This window comes from Carassius gibelio, chromosome A2 (assembly GCF_023724105.1).
Source record: "Carassius gibelio isolate Cgi1373 ecotype wild population from Czech Republic chromosome A2, carGib1.2-hapl.c, whole genome shotgun sequence".
In the NCBI taxonomy this organism is placed as follows: Eukaryota; Metazoa; Chordata; class Actinopteri; order Cypriniformes; family Cyprinidae; genus Carassius; species Carassius gibelio.
The window spans coordinates 21330061-21347875 of NC_068372.1; the positions used below are offsets into that span (position 1 = coordinate 21330061).

At 35.3% G+C, this 17815-nt stretch overlaps 1 protein-coding gene across 1 annotated transcript; it reads left to right on the forward strand.

The window, feature by feature from the left end:
* LOC128030928 (E3 ubiquitin-protein ligase COP1) lies at positions 1-14684 on the forward strand. The gene is made up of 20 exons (XM_052619024.1): positions 1-640; positions 1156-1215; positions 1322-1419; positions 1564-1628; positions 1741-1860; positions 6223-6291; positions 6389-6448; positions 7958-8046; positions 8210-8261; positions 8357-8471; positions 8592-8727; positions 9426-9569; positions 9682-9790; positions 10215-10296; positions 10382-10498; positions 10588-10705; positions 11090-11214; positions 11430-11590; positions 13225-13269; positions 13455-14684. Exons 1-20 carry the CDS (start codon positions 360-362, stop codon positions 13470-13472), a joined length of 2064 nt encoding a protein of 687 aa, XP_052474984.1. The 5' UTR covers positions 1-359; the 3' UTR covers positions 13473-14684.
* Positions 14685-17815: the final 3131 nt, after the last annotated feature.

The window sequence follows — 17815 nt, forward strand, 5'->3', positions numbered from 1 at the left end:
CCGGTGCCGAGTCACGCGAACGTTTCACTCGGGAAATTCTTACGTGAACATCCTGCAGACAGTGGACTGAAATTTCTAAAGCTCTCAGAGTTGTCAACAAATCTCTGCGGAGCTGCATATCAACATTAGCATCGAGCAGACCTAACGAGATTCTCTTGCATGCAGAAGAACCGCCTCAGCTGTGCTCAAATAAGCGCCTTTCAGTGCTAGCAGTGCGCTTGGTGGAAGTTTCTGGCTCCTTTCGCTTATCTGTGTCGCTTTAGCTAGTTAGCGTATCTCCCACAGCCGCCCGGATGCGGTGAAGCTCCGTAATTTTACCTTCAGCTCTGGCCTTCTGACGTGCACGAACGGCTTAAATCATGTCAAACACTCGGCAGCAACAACAGCAGCAGTCTGTCGGTTCAGCGGGGTCCGTCCCCGGGACGAGCTCTGGAAGTACGAGTAGCAGTAGCAGCGGCGGCGCCGGTGGATCGAGCAGCGGGGCTCAGAACGGGAACAGCTCGGGTAACGGGGTGTCCTCGCGAACTTTGGGAACGGTTGCCGAGGGACAGAGCGCTCGACCGGGCTCGTCGAGTAGGAAAAGACCCTTATACAACGGTCTCATCAATCCGTATGAGGACAAGAGTAATGATTTTGTATGGTTAGTAGATTCACCTTCTCTCACGAGGCTGCAGAGGGCTCATTTTACTGAATAGTTCCGTTTTAGTGTGCTTGTTCTGAACAGTTTCCAACGTCGTGCGAGTTTAATTGCAGGTTTATCTGGCAAATCCTCGATTTTCGCTGCACTTCATTTTGTAATTCCTAGGATAAAGATAGTTGTAAACAAGGAATTTAGGGGTAACGATAATTCTCCCAAAAGTCTGTCATTATTTACTTAAGATTCATGTTGTTTTCAAACGTGTATGAACTTTTTTCTGTGGACCACAAATGGAGATATCGGACATAATGTTAAGAGACTGACAGATTCAACTTATTTTATTAACAATACAATACCACGGAAGTAAGAAAATAATACAAGTTGAACTTGTTTATTTGACACTTTACAAACCCATTTTTAAAGTTTCAGCTTTTTGTTGATTCTTTGGAAAAGGGAAGCAAGCCTGTTCGCATGTGTCATTATTATACTTTTTCTTTTTTCTATCTTTTTTTTCACAGCCCTATATGTTTTGAGATGATAGAGGAAGCTCACATGACAAAGTGTGGCCACAGTTTCTGGTGAGAAGCACTTTTTCTCTAAACTGAGAGTTTATTCTAGCCTTTTCATGTTACATTTTCCAACCCACTTGCATACTCGAGCAATCATGTCTTCATTTCTATCTAGTTATAAATGTATACGACAGAGTTTGGAGGACAGCAACAGATGCCCAAAATGTAATTATATCATTGATAATGTGGATCAACTCTACCCCAACTTCTTAGGTATGTGTATGCTAATATTGTTTTTATAATGTGTTAATTACTTTTCAAATTTGGATTGTTACCATCTGCAATATGTTTCTATATCAGACATTTTTCAGTCTTATATGACATAATAGGTGACATAATTCTCTAATGGTTTTACAGTGAATGAACTGATCCTGAAACAAAAACAAAGATCTGAAGAGAAGCGTCTGAAACGGGATCACCCTGTAAGTGCATCCAGCTCTCCATTTATATAATGAGTGGAAACTAACAAATTTGATAAACCGTTACAAATAGTTTTTACCACATTAAATTATGTCTTATTGTTTATGTTTATAGAATGGAACCAAATGGCAGGTTTTTCAAGACGTCCTTGGTGCAGATCAAGAGAATATGGATTTAGCGAATGTCAACTTCATATTAGACTACCTGTTGCAAAAAAAGAAACAACTGGAGGCGGTTGGTACACATCATCACATAACATTACTGTTGCCAGACCTAACACTTACGGTTTGTAGAGTCACACTGAAGGCTTCAAAACTATGAATTAACACATATGGAATTATATACATAACAAAAAAGTGTGAAACAACTGAAAATATGTCATATTCTGGGTTCTTAAAGTAGCCACCTTTTGCTTTGATTACTGCTTTGCACACTCTTGGCATTCTCTTGATGAGCTTTAAGATGTAGTCACCTGAAATGGTCTTCCAACAGTCTTGAAGGAGTTCCCCGAGAGATGCTTAGCATTTCTTGGCCCTTTTGCCTTCTGTCTGTGGTCCAGCTCACCCCAAACCATCTCAATTGGGTTCAGGTCCGGTGACTGTGGAGGCCAGGTCATCTGGCGCAGCACCCCATCACTCTCCTTCTTGGTCAAATAGCCTTGATGCCTTCAGTGTGACTCTACAATTTTCATATATATATATATATATATTAGGGGTGTAACGATACGCGTATTCGTATTGAACCGTTCGGTACGACGCTTTCGGTTCGGTACGCGGTACGCATTATGTATACCGAACGGTTCGTTGGACTAATTAATTATATTTGAAAAAAAAAAAAGAGAAATATAATGATATGCGTTCAACAAGGTAGCCCAATAACCCAAACGACGTAACAGGCAACGCCCCTGACACTCCCGAAGAAGAAAAAAACACCAACTTATATGTTTATGTTAGGGTACTACTCAGTCAGGCGCTCGCTCACTCAGTACGCGCTGAAGGCTCGTTGCAAAATGGCCAATGCGTTTAACAGACCAGAAAAAGAAGATCCTCCAGTAACCAACAGGTCTGGTGTTTGGGTGCACTTTGGATTCCCTTTAAGCTATAATGGTGATGGCAAGAGAGTGGTGGATAAAAAAACAACGGTATGTCGCATCTGCAACATGACAGGGTACACCAGCGGGAATACAAAAAAAAAAAAAAACACCAGCGGGAATACTTGAAACATGTCAACTCATTTACGCTGACATCACCTTATTGTGTCAGTATCTGGGAAAAGACGAAAAAAACATATCACATATCGCGCCTAAAAACGCATGGAAAACGCTAGTCGCGCCGCTTTCTCCTCCTTTCCAAAGCGCTTGGGCAGAAGCGCTCATGAGGCGTCTGTCTTTGCTAAGCAACAATGACGTGCTCTCTCCATGAGACGCGGAAATTTCAGCGAAGGATAAATGGATTTGCAGCTCTAAAAATCGCTTGCAGTAGCTCTGCTACTAAATTTATTTCAAAATTGCAATCCATATACAACTATGATCAGCTGTTCCTTCATCTTGGCTCAGTTTTCAACGTTGTTACGGGAAAGGATGAAGCTGATTGGTTAGTTCTTGTCACATGACCCGCGGTGCGCTTGCGGCATTCTGAAAAGTTGAGATGTTTTTACATTTTGCTGTATCTAAAACGTATCGAACCGAACCGAACCGTGACATCAGTGTATTGTATCGAACCGAACCGTGAATTTTATATATATATATATATATAAACACTGTCGTTTTTTTTAAACCCAAAAGTTTGAGATCAGTAAGACTTTTAATGTTTTTATGCTCATCAAGGCTGCATCTGTTTGATCCACAAAAAAAAGTAATCTTGCCCAATGTTATTACAATATAAAATAAGGTTTTCTCATTTTTTTTTTTTTTTATCCTTGAAAATAGAATTTATTTCTGGGATGCAAAGCTAAATTTCCATCAGCTGTCTCTCCAGTGTAAAGTGTCACATGATCCTTAAGAAATCATTCTGTTATGCTGATTTATTATTAGAATTATCCATGTTTGCAACAGTCGTGCCACCTAATATTTTTTTGGGAAACATGCTTTTTTCAGGATTCTTTGATTAATAAAAAGTTAAAATTAAAAAAACATTTATTCAAAACATAAATATTTTCTAACAATATAAATATTTGCTATCACTTAATAACAATTTAACACTGCTGAATAAAAGTTTTAAGTTATTAAAAAAAAAATAAGAATAAAAAAAATCTATTTTAAATAAATGTGCTTCTTTTTCACTTTTTATTCATCAAAGAATCCTAAAAAAAAGGATCACAGGTTCCAAAAAAATATTGAGCAGCACAACAGTTTCCAGCACTGATAATAAATCAGCATATTAGAATGAATTCTGAAGGATCATGTGACACTGAAGACTGATGCTGAAAATACAGCTTTTCATCATAGGAATACATTTGATTTTAATGTATATTAAAATAGAAAAATGTTATTTTACATCATAATAATATATTTTCCCCCCCTTTTTTTAAAAATCACATAAATGCAGCCTTGATGAGCATACAAAACTTCTGCAAAAAACATTGAAGCTCGTTTTGATCCCACAATTTTGACCGGTAGTTGAAAATGGATTAAAAGATTAAAACGATTTAAATCCGTTGAGATTCTAAACAAATCACAATTCATCAATTTACTGTCTTTAGAAAGGTTTAGATGGTATTTATTTATTTATTTTATCTTGTCTCTGTATAATGCATATTAAAGTTCATAAGTGTAGTGCTGCATCGTTTACTGCAGAAACCAAAGAAACACTTTAGGCGCCACCTGCTGGCAAAGAGTGAATTTGCATCTCGTTCAGCTTGTGCGCTGTTTCATGCAGATATTTTTTTGTATATTTCACAAAACCGAAGTCAAACCATTCTGTTTTTGCTTCAGAATTTCAAAACCATACAATCTGATTTAGATTAAAAACTGCTCATGTTGCATGTATGCAGCATCCTTTATGGGTCATGATTAAAATGAAGTTATTGCCTCTCATTTTAAATGGAAAAAGCACAGACAAAGCCTTATTTTGTTTATAGAAGTATATTTTATTTGTGTTACTTATTTGATTTGGGGCTTGTTTTAAAAAATCAATTAAGTTTTGTTATTTACATTTAAATCCTATTAAAATGTTGTCACTTAGTAGACGCTTTTATCTGAAGCGACTAACAAACGAGCACAATAGAAGCAATCAAAACCAACAAAAGAGCAATAATATGTACAATAGCAAGTGATGTATTAGTTATTATAATTAGTATATTATAACAGTTATATTTCAATTTCACAAAAAAATGTACAGCATTTTGTCCAAGCAATAAAAGGAAACGTTTGATTTTTGTCTGAAATATAATTTTGATCAGAATTGAATCGTGAAATTAAAATCGTGAATCAAATCGGGATTTGAGTGAATCATTACATTCCTAATATATATATATATATATATATATATATATATATATATATATATATATATATATATATATGTATGTATGTATGTATGTGTGTGTGTGTGTGTATATGTGTGTGTGTGTGTGTGTGTGTGCGTATATGTGTGTGTGTGTATGTGTGCGTATATGTGTGTGTGTGTGTATATGTGTATATACGTATATATATATGTATATATGTGTGTGTGTGTATGTGTGTGTGTCTATATATATATATATATATATATATATATATATATATATATATATATATATATATATATATATATATATATATATATATATGTATATATGTGTATATATATATATATATATATGTATGTATGTAAATGAAAACTAATCCGTCATGGATTCCAAATTACATGGCAAAAATTGTAATTTGTAACATAATCCATTATATTACACATTTCAGGTAATATAATCGGATTACTTTTAGATTACTTTTGACCTTACTTATCACATTAATTTAAATAGGATAATCTTGTACCATACTGATATTAAAATACAAAAATAAATTTGTGCATTTTAATGTGTTTTAAAGACAAATGCCTTCCAAAGACATTCAAATAGATAGTTAAGTAACCTACTGAGTGATAATTCAGATGTGTTCATCAGTAGTTGATGGAACATTGAAACCCAGTGGTCAAATTCCGTGTAGTCACCTGACTAATGACTGGTCTTTCTGAGTGTATATAAGATGCAGGATATTTTAGAAAGGATCATTTAAAAGAATTGATAAATTATGGATAATTTATTGCTATCATATGAATAGTATGTAATCCATAGAAAAAAGCAACTGTAGTCTGATTACGAGTATTTTAAAAAGTAATTTAATCTACTTACAAGTACTTATTTTTTTGGAATCTGATTACGTAATCAATTACTACCCAGCTTTCTCTCTCTCTGTATACATATATATATATTCACTATAAATCATTTGTGTCAATTTATAGTAACTTTCCTTAACATTAACAAGCTTAATTTTATAATATCATGCTTAATTGTTGATGCCACGATAATTTTTCTTACAAAGAGGGAACAAAATCCCCTGCTATGACTCATAAAGACCAATTGCTTCTCTCTTGCTCATCCATCAATGATCTCTGTCTCCAGGAATCACAAGCTGCTCAGCGCCAGATCTTAATGGAGTTCCTCAAAGAAGCCAGAAGAAATAAAAGAGAGGTTGAGCCTCCACATCTATTTTTAAAATGTTGAATAATGCACTGTTGACAGCAGTGAGGTCTTTAATTTGAAAGTTTCCCTGTCTTTACTTCAACAGCAACTGGAGCAGTTACAAAAAGAACTGAACTTTTTGGAGGAGGATATCAAACGAGTTGAGGTCAGTTTAATATGGTGATCCAGAATATATATATATTAGGGCTGTCAAATGATTAGAATTTTTAATCAAATTAATCAGAATTTACTGTGGATTAATCAGGATTAATCACTATTTGCAATTACATTTACATTTTTTTTTCTGAAATGCATACCAAAAGATAAATAACAGGACACAGATACATCATTTTCATGTATTGATTCATCAATATGTGGTTCTTTTTTTCTGAATTTCAAAAGTTTAACATTTACTTAATCAAATTTACCTGAGCACTATATCAAACCATGCCATTTAACTACAGATAGTGTAAGAGTTTTAGGTGAACCAGTTGTTAAATATAGCCACATATCTATGAAATTATGCATAGAGAAACTCGAAAGAATGAACTCAGAAACACAAACATGCGCCCTCTGCACTCTGGGCACTCTTGTTTTTGGGAGGTGTTCATTTGCTCTGCCACAATACTTTAGGATTGATATTTTCACGTTATGAATGCTTCAAGTGCCAGTAAAAACAAGTAGAAATGCATATGCTTTTCCAAGCAGCTGTATTGCATGTAGGCATTCTGCGCATGCGCAGTGTGAAATACAGGACGCTATAACAGGAAGAAGCTCCAGCGTATCAACTACCAAAGTCGTCTCTGTTTATCGAGCTTGGCATGAATGTATTTGAGAGTAACTGGGGTAAAACCTTAAGCTTCTTCGGTGTTTTCGACGCGGCGCTCGCTGCAGTTTTTTACTATCTTGAGAATTCAGAGATCGACGAGACTTTCCTGAATAATTTGTCACACTGCGCATGCGTGAAATGCGTTAAAAAATTTGATGTAATTAACGACAAACAACTAATTAACGTCGTTAACGCGCTATTTTGGCAGCCCTAATATATATATATATATATATATACACGGTTTCAGTAAGTTTGTCTTAATTTGATTAAATATTAAAGTAAAAACAGGAATATTATATATGTTTTCTATATATTTTAAAATGTCACATGATCCTTCAGGAGAAATTATTCTAATATGCGGTTTTGTTGCTCAAGAAACTACTATCAAAAAATTAGTTTTATGATGTTTTATAGTTTTATGATTATTTTATAGTTTATAGTCGTGGCCTAATGGTTAGAGGGTTGGACTCCCAATCGAAGGGTTGTGAGTTCTAGTCTCGGGCCGGACGGAATTGTGGGTGGGGGTAGTGCATGAACAGCTCTCTCTCCACCTTCAATACCACGACTTAGGTGCCCTTGAGCAAGGCATCGAACCCCCAACTGCTCCCCGGGCGCCGCAGCATGAATGGCTGCCCACTGCTCCGGGTGTGTGCTCACAGTTTGTGTGTGTGTGTTCACTGCTCAGTGTGTGTGCATTTCGGATGGGTTAAATGCAGAGCACAAATTCTGAGTATGGGTCACCATACTTGGCTGAATGTCACTTCACTTTATTATGTTGTGTTTTTGCTAAATAAAGGTGTTACTGACTTTAAACTTTGGACACACATTATTTTTAATTTATTGTAGGAAATGAGTGGTATGTACACAGTGAGTGAAATGGACCCCAATTTAGACAGTACTGTACCCCAGTTTGAAGCTCCCTCTCCTGGACCCAGGTAAGACCAACTATGCAGGTATATGCAATATTTCACATTAATTAATGGCATTAAGACGAAAACAATGTTCTATCATATACATCTGATGACAATCTAATTATTGACAATGATGCTATTTTTTTTCTCCATTTAATAATTAACATTGTGTTTCTGTCTTACGCAGTAGCATAATAGACCCCACAGAATACATGCAACACACTTTTGGAAGCTCACAGGTAAAAAAAAAAAAAATCATGGATTGTTCTCTTGGCTGTTATAACTGGTTTATATCCATTTGAGTAATGCTGATATTCACTGTTTTTACTTTTAGGGTAAAAGACAAACTTGGTACAACAGCACTCTGGCGTCACGACGAAAGAGACTGACTGCACATTTTGAAGATCTGGAACAGTGTTATTTCTCCAATAGGATGTCTCGAATAACGGGTAGGTTGATTCATAGCAATATATAGTGTATCGGTTCATACAAAGTATCAGTGTATTTGTTTATATAAGTCATTTTAAAAAATCTGCTATATTCAACACAGTTGCTTTTCTCATTAATAGATGACAGCAGGACTGTTAACCAACTGGATGATTTCATGGAGTGTCTATCAAAGTTTACCCGTTACAACTCTGTGAGGCCTCTGGCCACCCTGTCTTATGCTAGTGACCTTTATAATGGCTCCAGTATTGTGTCCAGGTAAGGCTGCAAAAATCTAAATTGAAGTTCAGACCACATTTTAGTCCTCGGTCTGTTCAATTCTTGAAGTAACCAGCAGAGGGTAGTATTGTATTTAAAAAAAAAAAAATGGAATAGTGACCAGCTTTATATATATATAGTTGCTCATGAATCTCATGCCTATTCCATTAAATATCATCAATTATGACAAAATGTCTGAAGGTGTATCTTTAACTGTGCATTATCGTTAATAAATTAGTAATTACACACACAGGTTCAACAGTGCAGGAAACATGATCTAAATGTTCTAGAATGGTTTCTTCCTCATCAGTGAAAGATGGCAGATTAATCCAAACATCATAAATCATTTGGTTCAGTTCTCAATTCCCAAGCCTATTATTGGTTTACTAATATAATCATTGGCTCAAACCAACCATTATTTCAATGTTTTATGCAATGTTCAGATACATTATATTACACCAACCCTCAACCAGCCTAAGAACCTCACTCGGCTAGAAGAAAAAAGTGCTCATTTCATCACACCATCATTTTTCAGACATACTTCTATCTGATCACCTAAGTGTGTGAGAGGCTGTTTGGATGCATTACAGCTCTTGTCTGTGTTTGAGTGGAAGTAGAGCAGATAATGAGCATGCACAGTCAGGAGAACTCGCTGTGCTAACACTTGTTCTGTCTCATCTCTTTCCCCTCTTTTGCAGCATTGAGTTTGACCGCGACTGTGATTACTTTGCCATTGCCGGCGTCACTAAGAAAATTAAAGTGTTTGAGTACGGCACTGTGATCCAGGATGCTGTGGACATTCATTATCCTGTCAACGAGATGACGTGTAACTCTAAAATTAGGTATAAAGAGTGTTTGAAACCAGGGGTTGGATGGAATGTTCTTAGTTGATCATGTAGCAGTACAAGAGAATGTTTGATTTATTTCTCTTTTTTCTGTCTTGTATTTTTCTAGCTGTATCAGCTGGAGTAGCTACCACAAAAATCTGTTAGCGAGCAGCGACTATGAGGGGACTGTCATTCTTTGGGATGGGTTCACAGGACAGAGGTCAAAGGTCTACCAGGTACCCTTATGTCTCAGATGATGCCAGATTACATTCATTACTCTTATACCCTTTTCAGTGGGACAGCAATTTTTCAAAAAAGTGAAAAAAAGTGTGTTTTTACTATTGCTTTTAATCAATTAAAATCCATCCTTGCTCAATAAAAGTATTAATAAGTGGAAAAGAAATTGCTGTTCATTGTGTACAAAAAAAATTAAGTTTAATTTTCTAAATAAAACATTTGAAAAACAGATTAAATTAAAGGTTGAATATTTGAAAAACAAACTATTTTCCTTATCAACTGGATAAGTTGTTGCAGCACAAATTTGCATTACATTCAGTCATGGGTTAAGTTTGAATTGAATATGTACGTTTGTGAATACATTGCAGTTTCTTTAGACTTAATACAAGTTGGATTTTGACTTGTTAAACTTAATTTCCAAAGGAGCATGAGAAAAGGTGTTGGAGTGTTGATTTCAACCTCATGGACCCCAAGCTCTTAGCATCAGGATCGGATGATGCAAAAGGTATTTCTGCAACTGAAATGTTCCGATCAAGTTATTTGATTTGGGATTTGATGAATACTTAAGAATAAATTCTGTTGTTCCCCAGTTAAGTTATGGTCCACCAACCTGGACAATTCAGTAGCCAGCATTGAAGCGAAGGCCAATGTATGCTGTGTCAAGTTCAGTCCATCCTCTCGATATCACCTTGCCTTTGGTTGTGCAGGTGCATAATTCATTTAAATCGACCTATTAAAAGTTTTACTTCCTGCTAAAATCGTAAAAACTTTTCAATTCATTCTAAATCTTCCCCAGACCACTGTGTGCACTACTATGACCTGAGAAACACTAAGCAGCCCATCATGGTTTTCAAAGGCCACAGGAAAGCAGTGTCCTATGCCAAATTTGTCAACGGAGAAGAGATTGTGTCTGCGTACGTATACACTGACATTTCTTGTGCTTTTTATCCTGTCAATGGAAAATGTCTTAAGTGGAAAGAAGCCAATGTGTGATAATTAGTTTTTATAGGGGTAAAACAGTTCTTGGAAAAACCTATTTATGTCTCAATTTGTAGTACTGTACTGATTTATTTTGTTACTTAACCTAAACAGAACATCAGCTTTTTGGAACAATATCAGCTTACAGTGTTACAACAATATTGGTTATCAAATCATCCTCGAATTTCCTTACATTTCTATCCCTATTCAAATAAAACCATGATCCAAACTGCAGCATTAGAATTCTGAACCATTATACCACCAATTACAAATTACAAGTCAAACCAAACATCTGAGTTCAATTGTAACATCCCTTACAGATCAACAGACAGCCAGCTGAAACTCTGGAACGTGAACAAGCCACATTGTTTGCGCTCCTTTAAAGGCCACATCAACGAGAAGAACTTCGTGGGCCTGGCATCTAATGGAGACTATGTAGCATGTGGTGAGTGGCACTATGCAAAATTGGTTAAAAGGTTTGCGTTTTACTTCAAAACTATTTCAGACTGGTAATCTGTTTGATTAAACTACATATGATCTTGCCAATCAATGAAGGGTTTATTAAGTAAAAAGGGAAATAAAACTAACTTTTGCATTGTAATAAATGTTTATCTAGTTGTTAATTTATCCTCGATAATGCTTTCACTTTATACACCACAGGAAGTGAAAACAACTCACTGTACTTGTACTACAAGGGGCTCTCCAAGACGCTATTAACTTTCAAGTTTGACACTGTGAAGAGTGTCCTGGACAAGGACAAGAAAGAGGACGACACCAATGAGTTTGTCAGTGCCGTCTGCTGGCGAGCTCTACCTGATGGGGTATGATTCAGTCTTGTCTCAATCACATTTGACATGATAAATCACTCTTCTAAAACCAGCAGTAGTACAAGAAGGGCTTTGGGGGCACATGAGGACAGTCGAACTGAACTCCTTGGTACATTAAGGACAAGTGAGGGTAGCAAAGCGTAGTGTGTTGGGAGAAGGTTGGTCTGTGTCCGCATTCAGAAATTCATGCTTATTAAACCCACACTCTCTGCTTTACTGTCTAAACTAGTGTGTTTTGCAGGAAAAGGCATTGCTATGAAGTCATGTTTTAGCCCATGGCTAATTTGCTGTGCACAGTGCTGTGTTTATTAACCAGGGCGATTTTTGCTTTCCTCTTTAGGAGGAGGATCTGAACAGGCCTGTCACAGTCCTGACATTTTGTAATTTTGTTTAACCATTTTGTTCATGTTCATTGTTTAAAAAGATTAAAATATTGGAATCATACAATAAAATGCAAGGATTCATAAGAATTTAACCAGAGCACAATATGAATAACAGTATTTTAAATATTAAAATATTTACTAAACTTTTAAGTATTTCTTTTTAAGGCGCATTAGTTTTGACCAGAACACAATCAAACTGAATAATATAATAGTAATGTAATATTGATTATTATTATTATTATTATTATTATTATTATTATTATAGAACATAAGAATGTTATTATATCGCAGTAGTTTATTTCTGTCCTAAAATCTTACTTGAGTAAATTGAAAGCTTATTAATCTTATTAATTCTGTGAGCCTTCATTTTGCATGATGGGTGACCTTTCAGTTTCTGTGTGTATTTAATAATTTATTTATTTGATTTCTCCATATATTATAATATAATAATATATGATAACGTATTACGGTGTTCATTAAGGTTTTCAATATACATTTTTGTCTTAGTTTATGTACTTTTGTCATTTGTATATGTTTTTGTTTTAAAATATTTTTTATTTAGATGTATTTATTAATTAATTAATTAGTTTCTGTTGTTTGACAAGGCAACATTTCTAATTTAAGTTTAAAAAAATTATACTATTGTTTAAGCTTTATTTCAGTTACTTAAAAATATTTTTTATATACTTTAATATAATTTCTCTTTTGACTTAAAAGGTCTTATTTAAATTGCAGTATCCTGTTAGAATTGAAAATGCACAGTTATTATGGCTCCCCAAAGAGTTAATATTTAATAAAAGTAACCGTGATCAAGCCTAACCAGCTCAGAAATATTAGAAAATGAAAAAAGTGGATTCATGTTTTGCCTGCTTTATTAGCCGAGACCATCACATAAACATTACCTCTGCTTCAAGCTCCCTTGTGTATTACATACCTTTTATACTTGACATTTACAGAGGGAAAAAATCGACAATAATTGTGCGCTGACCAAGCTGAATTTCTGCTTAGTGTCTTGGTCTTAATTAGTTGCCTTTCTCATCCTTACATAAATTACGTAGAAATAAAATGTCAAGGCCTTTTTGTGAAAGCATAACAGCAATGAAACACATTACTGTTTTTGAGTCTGGAATGACATGAGAGGTTTAGGCCAGACAAACACAGGCGAATAGACTGTCAAACCAAATCTTGTTTTGGATATTCTGTCAATGCTCTGAAATACCCTGATTTCTCTGTTTTGATTCTCAGGAGTCAAATGTGTTGATTGCAGCCAACAGTCAAGGAACAATCAAGGTGAGTTGTACTGTAAAACAACAAATAGCCACACAAAGCTCAGTGTTTACTACAGAGAGCTGTTTTTTATTACTAAAACCAGGAGGATCTGTCCTACTGTAGTCACATTCACTCAGCTGTTTAATATTTCAAAACTCAAAATTAAATCGCACTACAAATGTTTTTTTTTTTTCCTGTTTCTAAAGGTACTTGAGCTGGTCTGAAGGTCTACTCGTATCTGTAGGCAGAACCTATTAAAGTTGCTTCACCGCTGGGTTGGTCGATGGAAGAGCGCTGAAGCTGGGCGGAACTGAAGCAAACATTTCCAAGGAAACAACCAGCAGAACTGGTTTTTATCAGCATTATATTTGTAAAAGACTCGATCATTCTGCGTCGTCATACTATCGCTGTATGTGAAATGTTGAGATGAGGACCTGTTTGTGCTGACAGGGAGGTGGGCGGGAATGCCTCTTATTGAATAAAGTTGTTGAATAAAGGTATTAATAAGTTATTGGTGAATAATGAACATCTTTAAACGTGGAGGGGAAGACACATGCTCAAATGAAATTCGTTTTAAACCTTTACTAGAGGTTATTCTAGCCAGAACAAGAGCTACGAGACTTTTAAAGCCAAAGCACAAGACCATAACACAATTATATACTTTTAGTTCAGTAAATTAGCTGTCTTTGATTCCTTTGAGCCGGTTTTATCCATTATTTTTTTTTTTTTTTTGGATGCACACTTTTTGTTTATCCGTAAGATATGTGTAAGCTTTGATGTATTCTGATGGTCTCCCCGAATTAAATTACAGGATCTTTATTAGCTTTTCTGTTAAGTGGACATGCTTACATTGAGGAAATTTTAAGTATACAAAGTGTATTCTTAATTTGGTATTTACCACATTTTGAAATGATTTAATTGTAAATCCCAAAAAGACCTACACTCATCAGACAACCTTTGCATGAGATTCTTCTCAGTTTTTTTCAAGATCTGATATTTTGCTGTCTTTCAGTGATTCCTGACAGAAGTGCTTTATAGGTTGATTTTGCAGGCATTGACAGGTCACTTTAAAGCCCGGGGCTCTTTTATGTGGTCACAATTTTTTAAACGGACTAAATTATAACTCATCACAGGTTTAATGACACTATGTATATTTCATTGGGATTATTTTACACCACCAATAACATTGCTGCTCTTTTCTCTTTGAGTTTTTGTACAAGTGTTATTTATTTGAATAATTTATAGAAATTATGTGAACATTGGTCCCATGATAGGCTTTAGGTTTCAAGCTTTTTTCGTAAGTCCTCTGCTGCATCACAGTAATTCTGTTTATTTACTCATTTTAACACATTCATTTGAATGAATAAATGATTGTTTGTTTTTTTCCTTTGTTATATACTGTATTCATCTTTCTGACTAAATTGATTTTTTTTAAATGCCTTTCTCTATTGGAGTAAATTTATATTTTGTGTTATTCAAATTTGTTCTCATTTTACATGATGTGCATCAGACTGTATTTAGAGTGTATTACTAGAGAATACAAGAAGGTTCGATACAAAAAAAGATTTTCATCAGGGTAATTTTACTGCACCACTGTCTCATGTTCTACGCTAGTGTCCTGACTGTATAATTTTAACAATGACATGATAATAAGATCTCTGCTTTTTCAGTTATCATAAGTTTGGTTTGGTTCAGTACATTTTACGTCCCTTTCATGTCCTAAAATATTGGATAATGCTTGAAACTTAAAAATTTGTAAAGGTGCAAATCATATTTGTTTTTCTTTCATCGCAATCGTACAATTACAACAAGCATAATGTTAGTCATTTTATATATATATATATATATACACACACACACACATACATATATAAATTATTGATAAGAAATATTTTAGGTTTTACTTTCTTTCCTGGAGTATTTCAGTCATTGGTAGTGCAAATAAAGCAAACAATCAACTGTGGGTGGCAAGGCACTGTCAAAAGATCTCTGGGATAAAGTTGTGGACAGCCACAGGCCAGGAGATGGATTAAAAATAAAAACTTTTATCAATGCCTATAAGCACAGTGAAGTCTATTATTAAGAAGTGGAAGGTACAGACCCTCCCTGGATCAGGATGTCGCTTCAAACTGGATGAAAGAGCCAGGAGGAAACTGCTCATAGATGCTATCAAGAGGTCTACAGCAACTCTGAAGCAGTTGAAGGAATTTATGACAAAGATCCATCTTTGTGTGCATGAGACAACAATATTACAAATTCTCCACAAATGTGGCTTTCAGTGGGAAGGTTGCAATAAAGAAAAAAACACTCCTCAAGAAAGGCCACATCCAGTCCCGAATGAGCTTTGCCAAAACACACCTTGAAGATTCTGAGGCAGATGAGACTAAAATTGAATTATTTGGCCTCAACACCAAATGATATGTCTACAGCTATGTCTGGCAATAATCAAATAGAGCTCACCATCCAAATAACAGCATTCCTACAGTAAAGCTGTTTTGGGGTGTTTCTCTGCATCATGGGCTGGAGCACTTGATAGAAGGAAAAATGGAAGGGGCAAAATACTGTCAAAGCCTTGAGGAAAATCTGCTGCCCTCTTCCAGAAAGTTGTCGTTGGGAAGAAGGTTAACCTTCCAACATGACAATCACCAAAAGCACACAGCAAAACTGAGCACACAGTGGTTGAAGGAGAAACAGCTGAATGTCCTTGCATGGCCCAGTCAGAGCCCAGACTTAAAGCACATTGAAAACCTGTGGAATGATTTGAAGACTGCAGTCCACAAACGCTCACCATCAAATTTAACTGAACTTGAGCAGTTCTGCAAAGAAGAGTCAATATTGCAATGTCTAGATGTGCAAAGTTAGTAGAAACAGACAGATCCCAACAGACTAAATACTGTTATTAAAGAGAAAAGTGATTCAACAAACTACTGACACAAGGGGGTGATCCTTTTTCCAAATCAGTGGTTGTTTTCTATTTTATTATAATTTTTTTTTTTTTTTTTCTGACATGCTGGGATTATATCTTTTACTTGGATGTTATAAGTTACACTCAGTAAATACAGCTGGATGAAACGAAGGTGTCCAAATTAATTTCAGGCTGCAAAGCAACAAAATTAGATTATTTTAGAGGGGGTGATTATTTTCTATCATTAATTCAATTTATATATTTAGTGATTTTTTATCTCAGTGTCTGTGTTTTTAAGTCAGTCACCTAAAGCATAAAGGAGGAAACAAAGAAGATGAGAAAAGAAAGTTGGTATTCAGTAATGGCCCAATGCCCAGACTTCTAGCTGAAAATAGGTATTACCTGAAAATGATTCTGTACCGGAACTCTATCTAATTTGGCAGCTGAACCAAATTTGCTTTGATGAATGTACCCCGATTCCACAGTCTAAAACATACACTCGGTTGCTAACTTACTATGTACAAGTATAAAAATGGTACATAGGTGTTTTTTAAACCCTCCCTCCTAACTTCAGCTCATGTGTTGTTCTCTTCTTAACAGCTTCTTTTGTATGTAGTCTCCCTGTGAAGACCCGAGGTCTAAGGGCTCTCTTAAGGTTGCTTTGATGTGGAGGTTTAGCGAGGAAGTCTCCAGTGCTCTCACTGTCAGACCACATCATTAGCACACAGCTCAGAGAAGAGGAACAGGAAGCTTCCTGAGAGACATGGAGAAATCTTCGATTCGGCCACTGGTGTCCTAGTTAGTGTCCTAGTTAGTTCAATTTCATTCTTTTCATTCTACAGCACAGGGAAGCTCATTATTTGATAGTATTGAATAAATTAGCTCTTAGCACACTAAGGATGTATAGAAGTTCAGTTCTCAGCATTTCTATCAAGTGACTGATATGGACCACCTGTCTGCCTTGTTCCTCTCCAAAATATAGATTATTAATAAAGGAAAAGTCTGTTTCAAACCTTTCCCTATACAATGCTAGTACATTTATTAAGAATCACCAAATCCTAATCCTTGTTTTATATAAGTAAGAGAAACCTTTAATGGTGTAACATATAGGTTCATCAAATCAGGAATTTAACCTTGCATAGCTCCAAAAAGGTTTCCCTTCTCAAGACTAAAGTCATTAATGGTTCATGCCAGCTGTTGTCATGAATGCTAAACAATGGTCTAATTTAGGAGCGGTGTTCCATGAAGTTCTGTACAACAGTTCATAAATTACAAACATAAAAATGCCCGTCAGTGTGAATGGAAGGAAGATTGAATCTCATTCCATTACCACAACACCACATTCTAGTAATGGACAAACACACTTCGAGTAACATTAATACAATTTTTTTTTTTTTTCAGTTTAAGTTGGTCTTTAATAATGTTTTTAAAATGTTCACAAAACATTATTATACAGTGCTAATGGAACAATTGTTTTATTTCTGAAACAATTTTGTTGGACATCCATGCATCCGTCTGTTTTTTTTTTTTGTTTGTTTGTTTTGTTACTAAACTTCAAAATTCAGTAGTAACATTCAGTAGTAACATGTCCATAATGTTTTTGCCTTGCATAATGATAAAATTGTATGTTCCCTTAATGTTTGTATTTTGATGTTGTTGTTA